Genomic DNA, 19,375 nt, shown 5'->3' with positions numbered 1-19,375 from the left:
GACAGGTTTACAGTAAATGTATTATTTTCAGAGATGGGAGTTGTTATTCCGATATAAAAGTCACAAATCTATGAGAAAGAACCCCTCAAATTTGTGACGTTGAAAGTCCAAAATCTATGTGAAAGAAAGCTGTACATTTGTCACATTGGGAAGTTGCAAATTTCTGAGAAAAAAGTAAGAAACCTGCATGTGCACGTGTGTGTGTGCACGTGTGTGTGTGTGTGTGTGTGTGTGTGTGTGTGTGTGTGACAGTGCTGAGTGATGCTTGCTGTTTGTTACCAAACAACAGTTTCCTACGCTTTCAATTTGATTGTCTATCTGCAAGTATCGACAAAATTAAAACCAAGTTAATTCCTTACAATGAGCTGTCTACGTCATAACCTACTCTGACCTTCAGTGCCTAATGGTCAGGGACAGATTAACACACAGGCTCGATATGGCTGCAGCCTAGGGGGGCCCCATCTACCAGGAGGCCCCTGATTGGCCAAACAAGAAAAATTGCAGAGTGTGACAAGATGCAATGTTGAAAAATGAATCTGCCGACTTCAGTACAGTTGGTAGTAGACATGTTATCCTTAATTCCTATCTTGTAATCATAACACTGTCTATGTGAATTTGACGCAAAATTTGCCGTGTGGGGGCAGCCTACATCAACGTGTAACCAAGGCCCCAGACCATTTTAATCCGGCAGTGCCTGTGGTATCTGTATGGTCAGAAGAAAATTACAGTGGTGTTTGAATGTGTTTGTGTGTGTGCATACACACATACTGTGTATACTACTGACAGCTAGGCTGCTGTGGGGGCTGCTGTTTTACAGATACAGCCGTAAACAAAACCTATTATCATATAGCCTGCATTATAATATTTTCCTTCAATGGCTCTCAATTTGAGTGAGAGATTACTTAATAAATTACAAATGTACAAGTTTCTTTCAGTAGATTTGTGATTTTTTTGTCCCCTAGGCCCTATTTCTGAAAATAATATATTGAAACCTGTCCTTATAGTCTTCGCCGTGGTAGGGGCTGTAGATAGGCTACATTAAAGCCATATAGGCCTATTTTGTTCCATGAAAATGTAGGAATGAAAAAGGACACGTGGTGGCAGCAAACATTCAATGTAAAGGGGCTCAGCTCATAATCCCATGAAACTCTTCACTATCATCATAATATAAAATCGCTCAACCATTTATGATTGAGATTTATGTAGCCTATATCGATGTATATGCTTAACATGCTTATCAATTTAGTAGTCTAATTGCTGTAGTCTACCTCGATCAGCATTCTGTACAATTTAGCCAAGCAGTACTATCCATGGTTTTAAAATGGCATATTTTAAAATATATTCTAAAAGAACAAAATAATAAAATACTAATGAATCAGGGTGACCTGATAGTGTTTTATGTATATCTAGTGCATAGGTGTAGAGCAAAGAAAACGCGTTTTATGTAGCCAGTGTGCGTGTTTTTTACCCTCCAGCCGTCCCCATTAATTTTATCATATGCTAATTAGGACGCGTTGTTTAGCGTCATTTCATTCACCACTTCATGAAGGAGAGGATTCGCTCGCTCATACGTTCTCAGGATGACACGAGAGGACATCAAAGTATCCACTCACTAGCGCGCGCTGCCAGCGTAGTGTGCAGTGTTGTTTGCATAGCTCGACCGACCGCCCGCGGAGTGTCAGTACTAGGCAGGTACACCACGGCGCAGTTCCAGCCAGAGTGCCAGAAAGAGCCAACGCTTCTGAGTTTACGTCGCTTGTCAGATATTTTCAGTTGGACTTTGAATTTATTCGGTTATCACACGGGGAGAAGTTGGTCGGGATAGTGAGTCGTGAGCGTTGCGATGCACCACTGCGATCTGCACTTCTATCATTACGCGGTGACATTTCCCCTCGGTGTTTTAACCATGGATAGAATGGAATATTTGTAGCATTCACTGGCGTTTGGTAGGAACAAGTGTGCATAATTCATTGAAGTGGGCAGTTAAATGGGGAACAATGGCACAGGGTTACGCGATGTTGGATTCTAAATGCGCTCTTCTTCTTTTGCTCACAGGTGAGTATAGCGCATATCCTTCACCAGCTACTTCAAAACAATAATGAAATGTATTTTGTTTGCAGCATGTTTTTTTTTGCAAGTAGGCCACATCACGGCGTACAGGTGAAGAAGTTCTGCTTGCCTGGGCTGGTACCCAGGCGACCAGTTATGACAGAAGTGCCACTTTCTGAGAACCCTAAGAGGGATGCTTTGCCATTGTACAACTGTCTCTGCCATTATTCATCTATTCTAACTAGACAACGACAGTGATGTGAAACGGTGAATATTTATAATGTGATTGTGAGCATCCTAAGCACATCAGAGGCGCATGGTGAAATGACGCACGGTGACTCTGCGTGCCAAACGTGAACGCATCTCCTCTCCAAAAATGCATTGATGTTGGTTAGCTTCCTGAATGAACTTCACCAACGACCATACAGCGATATTTTTTTGTTACACATGTCACTGTATCGCAACCCTCACCTTATCAACGTTCAGACCCAACTAAACCAGTTCATCCAAACACGCATGCAAAAACCGTGGTAGCCTATCTAGATTTTATTAACTGACAAATCTGAGAAGGGATAGAATAAATGAGAACATTACGGGAACACAGTATGGAAACACAGAAGTCTTAAATAGTAAATTACAACCACGCAGAGGCTTGTTGTATCGTTCAAAAAGTATTGCACAGACAATCATTGTCAAACATGTTCAATTAACACTCATTTCGTTCTAGAATATATGAAGTCTGATAATGCATTTGTTCAATTTCAATAGGCCTACATAAACCTAATTTTTGGGCAATTTTATGGGGGGAGACCATTTATATTGTTTTCTGAAATGGGAAGGTGTGGGTGGTCGGCAGTAGTAGTAGGCTAGTAGCAGTTGTAGTTGTAGTAGTAGTAGTAGTGGTGGAAATTGAATAATAGGTTGTGTGTGTGTGTGTGTGTGTGTGTGTGTGTGTGCGTGGTCATATCATATGCATGTGATTGTGATCCCTGTGTCATATCAGCTCCAAAGCCCCCCCCCCCAAGCCGTATACAGTTAGGGCCATAAATATTTGGACATCTGCATAATTTTCATCTTTTTGGTGCTGTACACCATTCCAATGGATTTGAAATGAAACAAATGACATGTCCATTAACAGCAGACTTTTAGCTTTAATATGGGGGTGTTTGCGTCCAAATCGAGTGAACTGTGAAGGAATTATGACATTTTCTATCAGTGCCACCCCTTTTTTAAGGGACCAAAAGTAATTGGACAGTCTAGTATTTATACATCAAACTTTCAATTTTTAATTATTTGGTTGCAAATACTTTCCAGTCAGTTACAGCTTGTAATTTATAATCCATAGACATCCATAGGCATCAATAGACACTGGGTTTTATCCCTGGTGATGCTATAGTGAGCTCTATTGCAACAATATTCAGTTCCTGCTTATTCTTAGGGTATTTTCCCTTCAGTTTGGCCAGCAGCAAGTAAAATGCGTGCTCAACCGTACTCAGATGAGGTGATTGACTGGGACAATAATATTCCACTTTTTTGGGGTAGAAATGGCTTAGTGGCTTTCAGATGAAGCTTTGGGTCATTGTCCATCTGCACTGTGAAGCATTGTCCAATGAATTCAGAACCATTAGGTTTAATATGACATGATAATATAGCCTGAACATCTTCAGAATTCATCCTTTGGCTTTTGTCGATAGCCCTCATCATCAATAAATACAAGGGGAAAATAGTATTGACAGATATGCATGCCCACACCATGACACTACCATCACCATGATTCACTGATTGGGTGGTATGCTTTGAATCATGAGCAGTTCCTTCCCTTTGCTATACTCCTTTCTTCCAATTACCCTTGTACAAGATGATTTTTGTCTCCTCGGTCCATAGGATGTAGCTCAAGACCTATAGTGTTTTTAAGACATTGTTTGACAAAGCCAAATCTGGTATTGCTATTTCTGATTCAATCAATAATTTACATCTTTTAGTGAACCCTCTGTATTTCCTATGGTGAAGTGTTCCTGAATGTTCTTGATTTTTTTCTTAATTGTTGCCTTGGACATGTATCCACCGTTCACCTGGACACTGTTCTACATCTGGCTAACTGTTGGGAGATGGATTTTTGTTCACCAGATACAGAATATTGTCTGTCATCTACAGCATTTTTCTTCTATGTCTGCCAGGTAATTTGGTGTTGCTCTGGTATTTCTTTTTTCCAACATTCTGAACTCTTGAATTAATCATATTCAATGTTTCCCCATCTCTCAAATGGGTTTGTTTTGATTTTTTTTCAACCTTATGATGGCTTGCATCACTGATGGTGACAGGTGGACTTTGGATCTCATGGACATTCCGTAAAAATATATGGAAATGCAAATGGAACTCTTCAAATGAACTCTAAGACCTTGTATTGACATCTTGATGATGGTGTAGTATGGGAATAACACACATCTGACTGGAAAATAGCTGAGAAGTCTACTGTCCAATTACTTTTGATCCCTTGAAAAGTGGGCAACATAGACAAAAAACGTTGCTATTTCATTCCTGTTAATGCGATATGGATGTTAACACCTTCACATTAACGCTAAGAGTCTACAGTTAATGCACAGCTTATTTGTTTTATTTCAATTCCATTGTGGTGGGGTATAGGGTGGAAAAGGGTGATAATTGTGTTGCTGTCCAAATATTTCTGGCCCTAACTGTATCTAAATAAATCGGACTGCGTGTGGGCCCCCTATATACAATACAAGGGGCCCTAGTGTCTCAGTCACACTTTATCCCCCTATACGGCACCCCTGCATGCGATGACAGTACTCCTAGATAAGCAAAGCAAGCTGGGAAAGTATTGATGAGGCCCCCTCCTCACAGACATCAATGGCTCCTCAGCATCTTTCATCCCCAGTCGGACCGTATCATTCAGGCTTCATGGGACCGAAGATATCTTGTGTGTTTACATCTGCAGTTGTGTTTGGCTTTCAGACTGAGACATCAAAGCGAACTAGCAAGGCTATATTTACCTGCGTAAATAAGTGTTATACGACGCAGGTGATACAGACAATGAGACGTGACAAGTCGCCTGCATAACCATTGAGACAAGGGTTATGCATTCTGACATCAAATTACTCACAGGAAGTCACACGTAGCATCAGTTTGTGGCATCACATTTGACCTGACAAGCATTGCAGAGGTGCGACAAAGACTACGGAAAAAGATACAGCAACTTATTTTCACAGTGTTGGATTATTTATACGTACATTGCACTGTGTGCACTTTTAAGAACCTGCATTCAATGTCAATGTACTGGCAATAATTGCTATTCTTTTCTGTACTATTCGCTATTCTATTCTATTCTATTCTATTCTATTCTATTCTATTCTATTCTATTCTATTCTATTCTATTCTATGGGAATAAATAATCAAATGGATTGCTACCTGAAACTTGTGCTTGTAGAGATGATGCGCTTTGGTGATAGACTGGTCAAACATTCATCTTATATGAAGTTGAAATGCCTTCATTTTATGTGCAAACATGATTGACATGCTTTGGGTAGAAGTTTTATTGTTTTCTGTTCTCTTCTGTTCTGTTTCATTCCGTTCACTTCTGTTCTCCTCTCTCTCTCTTCTCTTCTCGTTTCTTCTCTCTCTTCTCTTCTCTTCTCTTCTCGTCTCGTCTCTCCTCTTCTCTTCTAGTATTATCTGCTCCTTTGCACAGGATTAGTATTAGCCTACCTTTCAAAGTGACAGCACGTTTAGTGGAGACATTAGTTAAACTGTTTATCGCACAGCGGAGACAGATTGTGGGAAGTGGCAATTTGATGTCTGAAGCTGTGTGGAGCCACCCAAATCTGATTGACCCAGTGGGTGTGCAGGGTTTTAGTGTGCGGCAAACACTAGCAGCAAACCCATAATCCTAATTGATTTTTGAAATGTGGATGCAGGGCTCAGAAGTCAATTACAGCAGCTGATTTTGACAAACATGCAGGCAGAGATTGACTTGTCACAAACATACACACACATACACAAACATGCAGGTAGGCACACACATACACACTCTCTCTCTCTCTCACACACACACACACACACACACACACACACACACACACACACACACACACACACACACACACACACACACACACACACACACACACACACACACACACACACACACAGCATCATCACACACTCACATGCACGCACGCATGCACATACACGCACACACACACACACACACACACACACACACACACACACACACACACACACACACACACACACACACACACACTTTTATACAGGAACACACAGATACAGTACACACACAAATGCAGGCCTACATACTTAGACTTAGCCTTGAGAAGTGTCCAATCAAGACTTGCTTTGCATATTTCTTAGTCTCTGTAAGCCTATTTACATGAAGTCTTTCATTTAGGCCATAAATTCTGAGCTTTCTCACACACCCACCACCCCACTCCACCCCACCCCAACCTCAAGCTAATCCATATCTTTAACTTCCGCATTAGCACCAATGATCTGTCTTCCACTCAAGCTTGAGTCGAGACGATTTCTTTCCATGGGGGGGGGGAAGCAAGCAAGCAAAGCAAAGCGGAGCAGAGCATCATCCAATTAGTTTCAGTGGTGTCAAACGCCAGGAAAAGATGTATAGCATTCAGACAACAAATTTCTTGATTGAATTTCCGCCCCTCTACCGTGCACCATGCACCTCCGCCCCTCCTGGTTTCCTGCCTTTGGCACGCGCTTTCCATTACTCCTAACCTGGTTTCACCAATCAGGCAGCTCCTTAAATCACAGCTAATCAAGGGGAAGAGCGGTGGCGGTGGGATGGTGGAAGGGCGAAGAATGGGCGAGAAGAACCATGCGTGTGGCTGTTGCCGAAAAGGGCTTTTGGGTGTGACTTCGCAATCCTCTCGTTTTATGGCCCAGCACAATTTATCGCACTGCTGCTGACTGGGCGGCCACACTGGCGTGTTTTTTCCTTTTTTCCCTTTTTCTTGCTTTGTTTTGTTCTTTTGCTTTCTGTCTTTCGTTCCTTCTTTCCTTCCTTCCTTCTTTCTTTCTTTCTTTCTGACTCTCCCTCATTCTGTTTCTCTGTGGCACACACAGTCCCTCAGCTCAGAGTAGAAGTCACACAGGAATCAGCCAGCGCTATGTTGCAATTCCAAATCTGCCAGCGACATTGACTGGAAAATGTGTATTTTGTATAACTATGTATTTGCTTCGCGACAGAGAGAGAGAGAGAGAGGAGAGGGAGAGAGCGAGAGAGCAAGCAAGCCAGCCAGCAGAAGATGACAGATGGAGAAGTAGGACCTAGAGCAGGCATGGCGCCTTATCTCTTATCTGCAAGTAAACAGTAAACACATTCGAAAGCTCCACATGCAGAGGGAGAAAAAAATAGCTTATTTCAGGCCCCCAGAGACCACTTTATGTTTGTTTGAGATCTGTCTCTCAGCTCATGCCGATAAACACTGCCAAGCCGAAAAGCATTAAAGGAGACTTGTACGGTGAAGTCGGGGACACTCCAGGTCTTGACCCTCTGGATTTTAAGAGCGCGTGTGTTAATGTAAATATATAGAAAACATTTGATTATGCACTCTTTCATTTCTGTAATTACCTTTTAAAATCTTTGTTTATCTGTATTGTTCTCGAAGTTTGTTTCCCCTGGCGGCCTCTAATGGCAAACAGTTGAGCTTCTGTCCTTGTTTGCCTTATTGTGTACAATTCTCCAACCATGCATAATAAGTATTTACTTTCCCCTGGAATAGAATTTAAATATGAAGAGTTCAGATGCAAAACCCCCTAACTCCATTTCTGAAGACCTGCACTTCTATATTTTTAGAGAACCCTGTTGTTGGTTTGGTTTACATTTATGTACTTGATAATACATATAAATAGTTATATTACATAAATAAAATATAAAAAATATGCCATTTTGATAGCTTTGTATTAAATAAAAATGAATTAAGATTATTTTCTGAAAAGGCACTTAGGGGGTTTTGCATCTGAACTCTTCATATGTTGTTTCTAAACTATGAAATAGCTGTGGTTTGATTCTTTTGGGTGGGAGTGGAAAACCACTGTCCTCAATGCCTTTCCCCCAGGAATCTTCAAAGTATTTCATTGCGTGAATAAGTGTCCCCTCGCCCAGTGTATAAACACAACCGGGGCTGGACAGGGGGAGCAATAGGGCCCAGGCACTATTGGCTTAAAGGGGCCCCTCATAATTAGCAACGCAGAGCTGACTCACCGGTGTGCCCCCGCACCATCGTGGGCCCCTATTTTCAGAAATTGAAAAAGGAAAAAAAAGCTTTTTTTTACATTCCTGAAAATAGGGGCTCACGAGGGTGTGGGGCACACCGGGAAATGCCCGCTATGCCAGATGGCCAGTCCAGCCCTGACCACAACACACACACACACACACACACACACACACACACACACACACACACACACACACACACACACACACACACACACACACACACACACACACACACACACACACACACATACACACACACACACACGCTGACTACAATCATTCCTGTCTTGTCTTCCTGTCTCTGCAGCCTGCCAGATCCTGTCCGCCAGTGCCTGTCACCCCATGTATGAGGGCTTCATCACCGAGTTCTGCCTCACAAAGTTCTCCTTTGACATGAAGGAGCTGGATCAAAGGCTCTGGTGCAACTGGGAGGACACCGTGGAGTGAGTGTGAATCTTCATGTCTATTCTGTACTGAGGCTAGCGCAGTGGTTCCCAAACTTTTTCAATTATGACTCCCAAGGGCCCCTGGGCCAGACAACAAGAAAGGCCCCCCTTCTGTTTAAGTTTACAAAAAAAGGTTTTAAGCCACATGTTTCGGACCCTATACTTTTGGGGATATGTCCCCTAAGAAAAATTGAAAACACAGTTGTTAAAAGTATGATTTTAACGCACAATCAAAATGGAAATGTTGAGGCTTTGGCTTCAGGGCCCCCTTGACTCTTGGGCCCCTGGGCCAGGGCCCGGTAGGCCAGAGCTGTGATCCATGCTTGCCATTTGGATCTAAAAATGTTTTTGCAACCCCTTCACCTGCCACTTTTCAAATCCCAATGATGAGTTCCGTCATACCACAGGAAAAGTAAATACATGCATTACCCATAGAAATGAATACTGTTACTAACCAAATTGTGAAAAAAAAGATAACGGTTGACTCACAGTTTTCCCGTTTTAATGCAAAATCCTTTTTGTCTAAGACCCCCCTGCAGTACCTCCGCGACACCCCCTAGGGTCCCGATCGCCAGTTTGGGAATCACTGGGCTAGCTGTAGCTCTGCTGACCTCCATGACTTGCCTCAGACAGAGTATTGAGGTCGGCCCTTGTAGTCTTTGTGCTCAGGACCGGAGACAGCACCAGGGAGTTACCTAGAAAACCTCCAATAAGTCAGCTTTAAGAAACCAAAATCCTGAAGAAAGCTCCATGTTTGATGAGGGGCCGTGTGAACAAGATCTCAGTAACGAGTTCTTCGAGTCTTGAGACTGTCCTCTAATTTACGGCTATAGTTCAGACTTAATTTCCCTAAATCTTGACGAAGAATACCTCAATCCCTGATCTTATTATCTTGCTCTCTCTCTGGAACTTCTCCTCTCCATTCTTTCTCTCTTTTAAGTGCCCTTTAGTTTTAGCTGTTACCTTCACATTCAAAGGCTGCCTAATAACCTTCTCTCCATTGTGGCTCTTGTACCGATCTATAAAACATGAGGCTATTCAGCCAAATAGGAGCTGTCAATCAAGCAGACCCCCAGAGCACTGCAGTCTTACTAAATGCTACGGGAGTGAACTGAGACAAAGGGAATGAGAGAGAGAGAGAGAGAGAGAGAGAGAGAGAGAGAGAGAGAGAAAGATAGAGAAAGAGAGAGAGAAAGATAGAGAAAGAGAAAGGGGGGAGAGAGAGAGCGAGAGAGAGAGAGAGAGAGAGAGAGAGAGAGAGAAAAGAAAGGTGAGTGGTGTAGAGCAGAGGAAACAGACTGTACCTTCCTGGAAGCCTAACATTCAGCGAGCTGTTTCAGCTTGAAATGTCAATGCTGCACACAAACTGGTCACTTACAACACAATTTGGTTTCACATTCAATATCAAAATGGAGATGATTCACCAATAGGCAAGATTAAGTCAGTTAGTTCAAGATTATTGAAGACAGACCAAACATACAACCTCATGGCATAAAAAGCCGGATACGACCAAAAATGGAATTGAAAATTTGAAATGTTAATTTTTTATTCTTATAATATATAATATTTATTATATGATGTACCATCAACATGTATTAATTGAGGTTATATTATTTTTTATTATAGGCCTACATTTAATACACGCTCACCTTTAACACAGATGCCTTTACAGTCCTTCATCTTCAAGTTCCTTCTTCAATACTTCCTGTGATGCGTACCAGTATGATGAATACAATATCTTAAAGTACACCACGACAGACAGATAAACAAAGATAGACACATATAGCATGTTTCATTCTTTTTAACCTTGACTAATTCTCCCAAGCACCAATGTCACACACTCTGTGAAAACAAGTGGGACTGGACAGAATGGGCTGAAAATTCAATCGAATCTTTGAATTTCCAGAGAGGGGAGAAATCAATAGCTACTTATTTGTCATGGACCACATGGAAGAGAAGAGAGGCTGCACACTTAGCCTACACACAGGGCCAGATTAAGATGGCCCGGGGGCCCAAGGCTACAGGTTGCAATAGCCCCCATCCCTTGCAAAAAAAAAAAAAAAATCCATGACAAAATTACATAAACAGTGTCATAATTCCGAGCTATCAATTCAGTCTGCCAATACTACTAAAAAGAGATATTTCTTTCAATACTGCATCTGCAATTCAGCACAATTGTGCTGGTAGTAGGGGCCCCTAGGCAGCAGCCATATCTAGCCTGTGCGTTAATCTGGCTCTGCATAGACCAAATGGAAGAGAGGCAGCACACACAGCCTGCACACAGATTCCAGCATGACGCTGGCAATGTGCAGCTGTGAGGATGCTTTAGCTAAGCTGTGTCAGTGTCTCTTTTTTGAAGCTGCAAATATATTATTTAAAGAAGTCAAAGCTAGAAGAAGTGCCTTGAGCTTTTTTTTTTTTTTTTTAAAGCACCATAGCAGTGAAATTACAGATTCATGCGTGAGGGCATGGAGATGCTCTCAGCTGAAACATTAGGCTACCATGTCTTAAATCTCTCTCACTATACCTCCCCCTTATTCATCCGTTGATTCTCGTTGAGAGAGGAGCGGAAGGATAGTGCTTGGGATGTGAACACGTGTGGTGGTGGCTGGCCTTTTTCCCTTTGAGCATGCCAGCCTATGCTTGGCACACGCTAGTCCGCCAGGAATGTTTATGTAACATTCGATACAACCGTCCACCTGTGATGATGCGGCTGTTAATGGAAAGAGAGACATGTAGCGCACGTCTCTGGTTGAAGGAGAGTCACTGGGTAAAGAGACCCTGGGAGCTGTGACGGAGGTCATCTTGCACCTGTTCGTCCCCCTCGGGGCGCGAACGTGCGACCTCGTCAACTACATCGGTTCGGCAATGGGAGGCACAGTACGATACCGCTGGACTAAAGGACCAGTCCCCCAGCCCAACGGCAACGACACGGTATGAGGCTTTGGGAGGGAGGTTTACCAACATCTGCAAGTTAGCCTCCGTCACATGAGCAAGGACGACTTACTGAATGGGCCTACCGGGCACATCCTCAGGCCCAGGGGTCCACGAGCCCTGGACAGGCGCTGTGCAGGTGTGGTCAAAAGCACCACAAATCACAAGGACACACGTTTATTTTCCCCATGTATCAACTATACAGACCTACAAATATTGAAATCCTACACACATTTTCCTCAGCAAAGGATTGTATGCATAGCATTGCAAATATCTCCTTCAGAATTAGTGTGCTACTAAACTCGTGTTGCTAACTCACTAGCCCCAGTCAGTCCAGTCTAGGCATCCTGAGATTCACAGTTCACTCCCCCCACCATACTGGGATTTTGGGGAAATACTTGCGGCCTACATGATGATGCAGCAGACTGGCTAAACTATTAAATGTCTGGATATAAATGCTTTCTTGCAATTTTATTCAATGGAGGGAATTTCAAATTCCCACAACTATTGCATATAATTCCTCTAAAGAATTGATTCCTGTGGTAACAAAGAGGAAGTAACGAGTTGTTGTCATGGCTGGTGACGCCAACACAGGGGACCGTGTTCTGCATTCGGGATGGGTTTGTATAGCTTCAAAAGCCGTTAGTGAAAGAATCCCACTTCTATTGTACGTGTTCCAAAACACTTCAACAGGCTTGTTATCACGAACCCCCCCGCAATGCTGCTCTTAATGCATTTAATCTCTCAGCAAACCAAAAGCAGCGCGGACTAACACACTTGAGGCAACACAAGCGCACTTCACAGCCTATGAGGCGAGCAACTGTAAGCCATAGTCATCCACACACAAATGTCACCGCTGAAGACTGCGAGAGGCTATATAAAGCTCCACTTCGTTATTCCCCTGGTCACTCATCTGCGGGGGTGGGGGCGCCGGGGGGGTCAGGAGGGCATACCCGACCTCAGAGTGTTCCAGTTCAAAAATCAAAGCATAACCCACTCTGATTGCTCCTCATTACAGTTTGTAGTATTTAAAAATATGATTAGGAAATTAAGGAAAAAAATGTTTTTGGTTGCTCATAAACATTGGCTCAGCGTCCCACGATACCTAGTGTGTTTTCAAAGAAAAAAAAGGTGTTTTGGCCATGGGCTAATTATGGAACAGGCCTAGTCAATATTTTCTCATGTTTCCAACTCATCACTCTTTCACAGGCTGTTACCAAGCAATTACAGCCCCCACTCCTTTTCCCTCACCGCCACCACGACACCACCTGCAAAAGATGAAATGTATCATTAATTCTCATCAGGAGGGCCTAACAGATTGTTCCTGTTCAGATTGTTCTTTCTGGCATCCGTTCAGTTTACAGAAGTTTAAGCAAAAGTCATTCCTGACGTTGGTATTTGTTCCTTTTATTCGAATGAAGAGTTTCTCATCAATGGCTCTACGTACAGTACGTACAGCCCCCCAGGGGGGTGTTAGAGGGCCCTAGGGGGGTGTTGAGAGCAAGACAGCTGAGAGGGGGGGCACTCAGTCACAAATGTCCTTTCAACGTGAATAGAAGCTCTCGCATCATTCTAGAAAGCTGTATAACAATCATACAGCATAATGCACAGCAATAATGAGTACACCCCTTTTGAAAACTAACATTTTGAACAATATTCCAATAAGCACACACATTATTTCCTATATGTAGGCTATAGAGTAAGTTTGAGCTTTCCATCTTACAACAGAAAAGTAAGGTTAATAAAATAATGTGAATGACATGTTTTTCCATTTTTATCAAAAGCGAGTACACCCGTATGTTAAAATCCCATGAGGTACATGTTCACATGCATGCTTCTTTTGGTGAAATTCGGCTTCCCAATGTTGACGGAATTCATGCAGCCCCAAACCATGTCAGTCCCACCAGCTACCATGCTTGATTGTAATCATGGGACTCCTTTGCTTTCCTCACTTTGTTCCCACCACACATGCTTGACATCATCTAAAGCAAGTTTGTTTGTCATGGTTTCATTAGAGACAAACTGACCAAGGATATTGATGGCTGGAACCATATCCTGTGGTCTGATGACAAGATAAGAAATATAAAAATGTTTTAGAGAATGACAAGCACGTATGATGGTAACCAAAAGAAACATGCATGTGAACATTGAAGCAGATCATGGTCCTCTCTGGGGGATTTTAACATAGGGGTGTACTCACTTTTGATTTCACAAAAATTGATTAAATATGTCATTTAGGTTATATTATTATATGGTGTGACGTCATCGGTCGAATGCTCCATTCATTTCAACGGGGCTCCCCAACGTTCGCACGTCTGTTATTTTTCGATAACGGACGGGTTGGTCTATAACAGACCGCTGTCAATGGCAACAGGACTTTTCACTGCTAAAGCGACTTTTCAACAAGACTCTAATCAGCTGCTGTGATAGACAACACCTGTTGTCCTGGCTACCTAGCTGTTGCCTAGCAGTGTTCCACAACGGCACTGTTTTGTTTTGCGCAGCAACAATCTTAACATTAAATAGGCCTAAAGAAATGTTCCCGCCATGTGTGAATCATTTAAGTATATCAATATAATAAGCGGGTTAACTTTCGGCGAGTCGGTCGCTTTGTGGAATAGCAGCACTTCAGAGAGAACAAGACCCCTCCGCTCCGCGTCGGGGTCTAAATATTCTCTCTGTCGTGCTGCTATTCCACGGTAGCGACCTTCTCGCCGAACGTTAACCCTTACTTATTAGCCTTCCTTCTCTATTATAAGCTCAACTGAGGTTATATGCACATTTTGGTAATGACTTGTGTGCTGCTTATTGAAATGTTCAAAATGTGGATTGTACTCATTGTTGCTGTGCACTGTAAATGATAGCGTACAGAAATGATTGGTTACACTTTCCTTGACGTGTCGCTGCATAACACATTCATAGCAGTTGTTATACACTTCGCATGAAGGGTTCATGACCGTTTAAGACATTCATACCAAACCTTTCATAAACATGGAAGACAAAAGGACAGCAACTTGTCAAAATAAAAGTTTAACAATTGCAAAACAGCATTGCTATTTTTATGCTGCTTTGTTTAACTTTTATTTTGACAATAGCCACCCTTCTGTCCCCTAGGTTCATGAAAAGTTTGGTATGAATAGGTCTTCATGAAGCAATTATGAATGCTTCGTACAGACTTTATAGCAGCTGCTATGAATGTATTATGCAGGAAGACGTCAAGTAAAGTGTTACCAAATGATTCTTGTTTTCTGTTGGGTGGGGGGCATTGGCATGGTTATGATGATATCAGGGGGCATTTATTTTTTCAAAAAAGGTTGAGAACCACTGTTCTATCCTACCCTTTCCCTTTACCCCACAGCCCAACACAACATAGCCTGGTTATAATAAGCAGTGTTAATCTTGTCTGTAACACTATCTGCCAGCCTGCCTTAAGCATGTCATAGCTGCTGCAGCCCCCCTCTCCCAACCTCCCTTCACCAATCCCATGCCTGCTATTTCCATACACATGAGAATCTCTCTGAAACTTTGCTGCCCGGCTAAAAATACAAAGTCGGCACGGATTAAGTTGGGGAGTGCCGTGGAAGCCAGACTTTTCTGGAGGCAATAAAAGAAAAACACAGGACAGTGCAGCAAGCGCAGCACACAGCAAAGGGTAATAGTACCAGCAGTGCAAAAAGTAAATACCAGCTTTCCTCACGCAACCTCATTTAAGAGAGGCACCTTGCGGCTAATAATATTGTTTCTGAAAACCTCATGGGGGGAGAAGGGTTGGTGCTTTGGAGGGAGGGAGAAAAAAAAATCCATTGTTCCGCTGAATCCATTTGCAGACACAAAACAGAGGTTATTAAAGGGATTATTGAGAGGCTTACGGCTTGTACTGACAGCTACTAAGCACAGGGAACATTCATATACTGCACTTATAAATTGTGCGAGACAATCACAGGACACTTGGGGCTCTCTCCCATAGTAACAACATATTTATTTACTACGACATTTGGGACAAGCAGAATGTGGTGCATGGGGCCTCATTTTTTTTCTCTTATGGGACTTCTTGGGGGAAAATAATGGGTTATTTAGGTTTATTTATTTTTCTGCAACAGGGACAACTCACTGGTGGGATCATAGTTCCCTAGAGGTCACTTGTTATTTACCACGACTCTGATTTCCCCCCCCCCCCCCCCCCCCCTCCCCTTTCTCTGTGTATTGGTTTGTGTGCGTACTGTGGTATGTTTGTGCGTTTTGGTGTGTGTGTTTGTATTTGTGCGTTTGGGTACTTTGTGTGCAATCGTGTGTGTGTGTGTGTGTGTGTGTGTGTGTGCGCACGTGCGTGTGTGTGTGTGTGTGTGTGCGTGCGTGTGACTGTGTGCGCACGTGCGTGTTGTTGCCGTCCTCCGCAGGCTGTACGGCTCGCTGACCAACTGCACGTACCAGATCGCCCGGAACATCGGCTGCTTCTGGCCCAACCAGCAGGTGGACGAGTTCTTCATCGGCGTGCACCGCGACTACTTCAAGGACTGCGCGCTGACCGGCCGGCTGCCGCACGACCCGCCCACCCACGTCCTGGGCTCCTTCATCGCCGTGCCCGTGCTCATCACGCTGCTCATGACCGGCCTGGTGGTGTGGAGGAGCAAGCGCAGCGAGGGGGTCATGTAGTCGCTCGGGGTCGGGTCTGTGTGCAATGCAGGGCGGGGGGCTGCTGACAGCTTTGACCGGGCCTGGGAATAATGCAATCTCTAAAAAAAACAATGTAATGAGGACTCAATTCTGGGTTGCCATCTCCCTGGGCCCGGGACAACTGATTCTCTCTCCCCCAACTCCCTCCCCCCCTCCTGCTCAACCTTCCTGGACTCTGTCATCCATTACAATCCCTTGGGGGTCGGTCCCCGACACGTACAAATGCAGTAGTAGATTTGTGGGTTCGCAATTCGCATCTGCTCTCCCTCTTTGATCCATTACAGGGGGTCCCCCACACGTACAAACTGTACTGTACGATACGTGCACTATGCTCCCATCCGCTGTCCCTCCTCCCTCCCTGGATACCCTAATAATCCATTACAAGCCTGGGGGCCAACTGCCAAAAAAAAAAAATGTGTCCCCCCCCCCACAACGTACAAACTGGAGAAAGGAGGCCAACCCCTGTCATCTCTTTCCCAATGAAGATGGAGCACTCGCGTCTGATCTTCTGATGGGATATCATGGGCCTCCTGACCTTCAGAGATGGCATTAGAACAGAGCATAGATGATGGATCTTCTTTAGAGGCAATGAGGGAATAGGCATTCTATTAAAAAAAATCAAACAAGCCTCGTGTCAAGAGGATTTTTTCAATGTCTCTTTGTATCCCATCTGTTCACTATCTTATCCACTGCTAAATATAACTTGAGGTTAATTACCGCTGGTGATAGAAGTAGCGTGACATTTCAACTCCCCAAAGCCGCAGCTCGGCGTTTGCTCTATTTTTGTGTCTGCTCCGACAGCCCTCCCCATCCCACCGAAAGCCTGTGTGTGTGTGTGTGTGTGTGTGTGTGTGCTCCCCTAAATTGAGAGCATTCTTGGCTTCCTTGCTCAGTGATGTTTGGCAAGGAGTTCTTGGTTACTGTTGATTAATACTTACAAAAAAATACAAGAAAACATCTAGTCTACAACAGCTGTCCTTTTTGGAGTGAGAGAGAGCTGCCCAACAAACGTAATGAAAAAGCACTTCCGGTACTGTTAGGACATGAAAGCGAATTCAGGGAGCTGTTGATAAATAAACGATGAGTGACACTTGATGTGAGAATGTGTGTGTTTACAGCTAAAGTTTGTGCACTTCCTGATGGATGATGTTGATTTTTGAAACACAGTCAGCTACATTAGAGCCATGGCATATACTACATGCTTCTGCAGCAGTGTGTTGGACTGGATGACTGGAGTCATTTGTGGTTTGGCCCAAAGCCATTTTGTTTGTTTGTCATTAACATAGGCGTGGCTATTTTTTTTTCACCATATGCATCACACAGCCACATGGAGATAGTGTAAGAAAGAACAACTTTGTAGAATCTTGAAAAATGAATAAACAGGAAATGAACTGTTGTAACAACACTAATGATAAGTGGACTACTGTTTTTCCAACAGTAGGCTTACTAAAATAATCACAAATGCTGTTGTTTTTACTTCAGTGTCCAGGAGGGACTTGATTTATCATTTTTCTCTCCTAATGACAGTCATCATAGTGATGTTGCTGCCAACCAAATATGATGGTATGAAAAAGCAGACTCAATATAATGGGCTGTGGTTGAAATTGCCAGAAACTGCACTAAGGTGGTATAAAGTATCACACGTTGTCGTCACACACTCACAAACAAAAACCTGGGCATCATTAGAGGCAGTGATCGTAAATTCTGTCTGACTGAGAAGATCAAAAAAACGTTTTCCAGTTTGTCCAGGACTTTCCTTCCATTGTATAATGAGCACCGTGCTACTGACAGCTCCTGTTTTTTGTGTGCTCTAGCCTACAAAGCGTATCCACCGCGGAAGCGAACTTCTGAATCACAATGAGGCGTTCAGGATTCAAGCGTGCCTGAGAGGACTGTGTGGGAGGACACACGTACTGTACAAAACAACAAAATGGTGCCCCCCGCAGGTGAGGGGTGCCTTTCGGTGTCAGCCCACATGGGATCAAAAAATAGATCCTCCTGAATGGAACGTCCGGCGAAAAGCCACTTGGCAGGCAGCAGCTGCTCCGGCTGCCCTCGCATACTGAGCATTTCCTCTAGCACCTCATCAAAATGCATGCTTCTCCCATCATGCGTGGCAAAATAAAGTCTTCATATGTCTGTCTATCCTCCTGTCCTTTTATTCTATTTATCTATGCGGTTTGCATATCAAAAGCTCTTTTCTCCCCCTTTCTCTTTGCTCTCACTATAAGCTTATGCGCCAAGAATTGTGTGTCAAGGTTGTATTCAAAAGAGCTCTCTGCCTGCTCTATGGAAACAATCCAACGGCACAAAGGCTAAGGTCATGCCATGAAAGGATTCTCTCAACCTAGCAGAAAGCATATCCAAGAACCTGCTAAACTTCACACGTGCCTAGAGGAAGTCAACCGTGACATCCAACCCCAAACAAACCCGACCCCTCCCACACAAGTGGCCTCCCGGCTGTCCTAACCCTGTGACTGACTGACAGGCCTCCAGAGGATGTACGACAGGTGTGCAGGAAAGACAAGCTTGTAACAGGACGTGGGAAAGCTCCATGTGAAGAGCGTTTGCATGGCTCCGAGTAGAAGCGATAATGGAAAGATGAGGACCCGTGAGGATTGGTGTAGCAGCCCATTGCTGTACAGGGGTTCATTTCTGGAAAGCGAAGTTATTAGCAGTTAGCAACTTCGGTAGGTGCCAATGGGAAATTGCATTGCAACCAACAAAGTAGCTAATGTAGTTAGCAACTTCGCTTTTGAGAAATTAACCCTAGGACTGGGGGTTTCTCTTTCCCTTTCGGTCAACCCTATTGGAAATGGCAGCACCCCCACAATGGCATAGGCACAGGAAGAGGGGAGAAATCCTGGGTGTGCAGCACGGTCTGTGGTAATTACAGATGAGATAAGCCAGCAGGGAAAGTAAGTTAGATAGATAAGTGGATTGCAAATTAAAAGAGCAATCTGACAGCCGAGATCTTATCAGCTGGGTGAATTGAACG

At 43.6% G+C, this 19,375-nt stretch overlaps 1 protein-coding gene across 1 annotated transcript; it reads left to right on the top strand.

Moving 5' to 3' along the window:
• Window positions 1–1,590: 1,590 nt before the first annotated feature.
• On the top strand, window positions 1,591–19,007 carry ramp1 (receptor activity modifying protein 1). Its single transcript, XM_063212137.1, has 3 exons — window positions 1,591–2,055; window positions 8,631–8,766; window positions 16,101–19,007. The coding sequence occupies exons 1-3, from the start codon at window positions 1,998–2,000 to the stop codon at window positions 16,354–16,356; spliced, it is 450 nt and encodes a 149-aa protein (XP_063068207.1). The 5' UTR covers window positions 1,591–1,997; the 3' UTR covers window positions 16,357–19,007.
• The last annotated feature ends 368 nt before the right edge of the window (window positions 19,008–19,375 follow it).

This window comes from Engraulis encrasicolus, chromosome 12 (assembly GCF_034702125.1).
Source record: "Engraulis encrasicolus isolate BLACKSEA-1 chromosome 12, IST_EnEncr_1.0, whole genome shotgun sequence".
NCBI classification, from domain to species: Eukaryota; Metazoa; Chordata; class Actinopteri; order Clupeiformes; family Engraulidae; genus Engraulis; species Engraulis encrasicolus.
Note: the sequence above shows the minus strand (reverse complement) of the source record. Positions and strands in the feature narration are given on the sequence as shown.

Excerpts from the sequence above, each read along its gene's own strand:
- ramp1 (XM_063212137.1), top strand. The coding sequence starts at position 1,998 with ATGGCACAGGGTTACGCGATGTTGGATTCTAAATGCGCTCTTCTTCTT. Across the intron at positions 2,056-8,630 it reads TCTTCTTCTTTTGCTCACAG|CCTGCCAGATCCTGTCCGCC; the intron begins GTGAGTATAGCG and ends CTGTCTCTGCAG. Across the intron at positions 8,767-16,100 it reads AACTGGGAGGACACCGTGGA|GCTGTACGGCTCGCTGACCA; the intron begins GTGAGTGTGAAT and ends CGTCCTCCGCAG.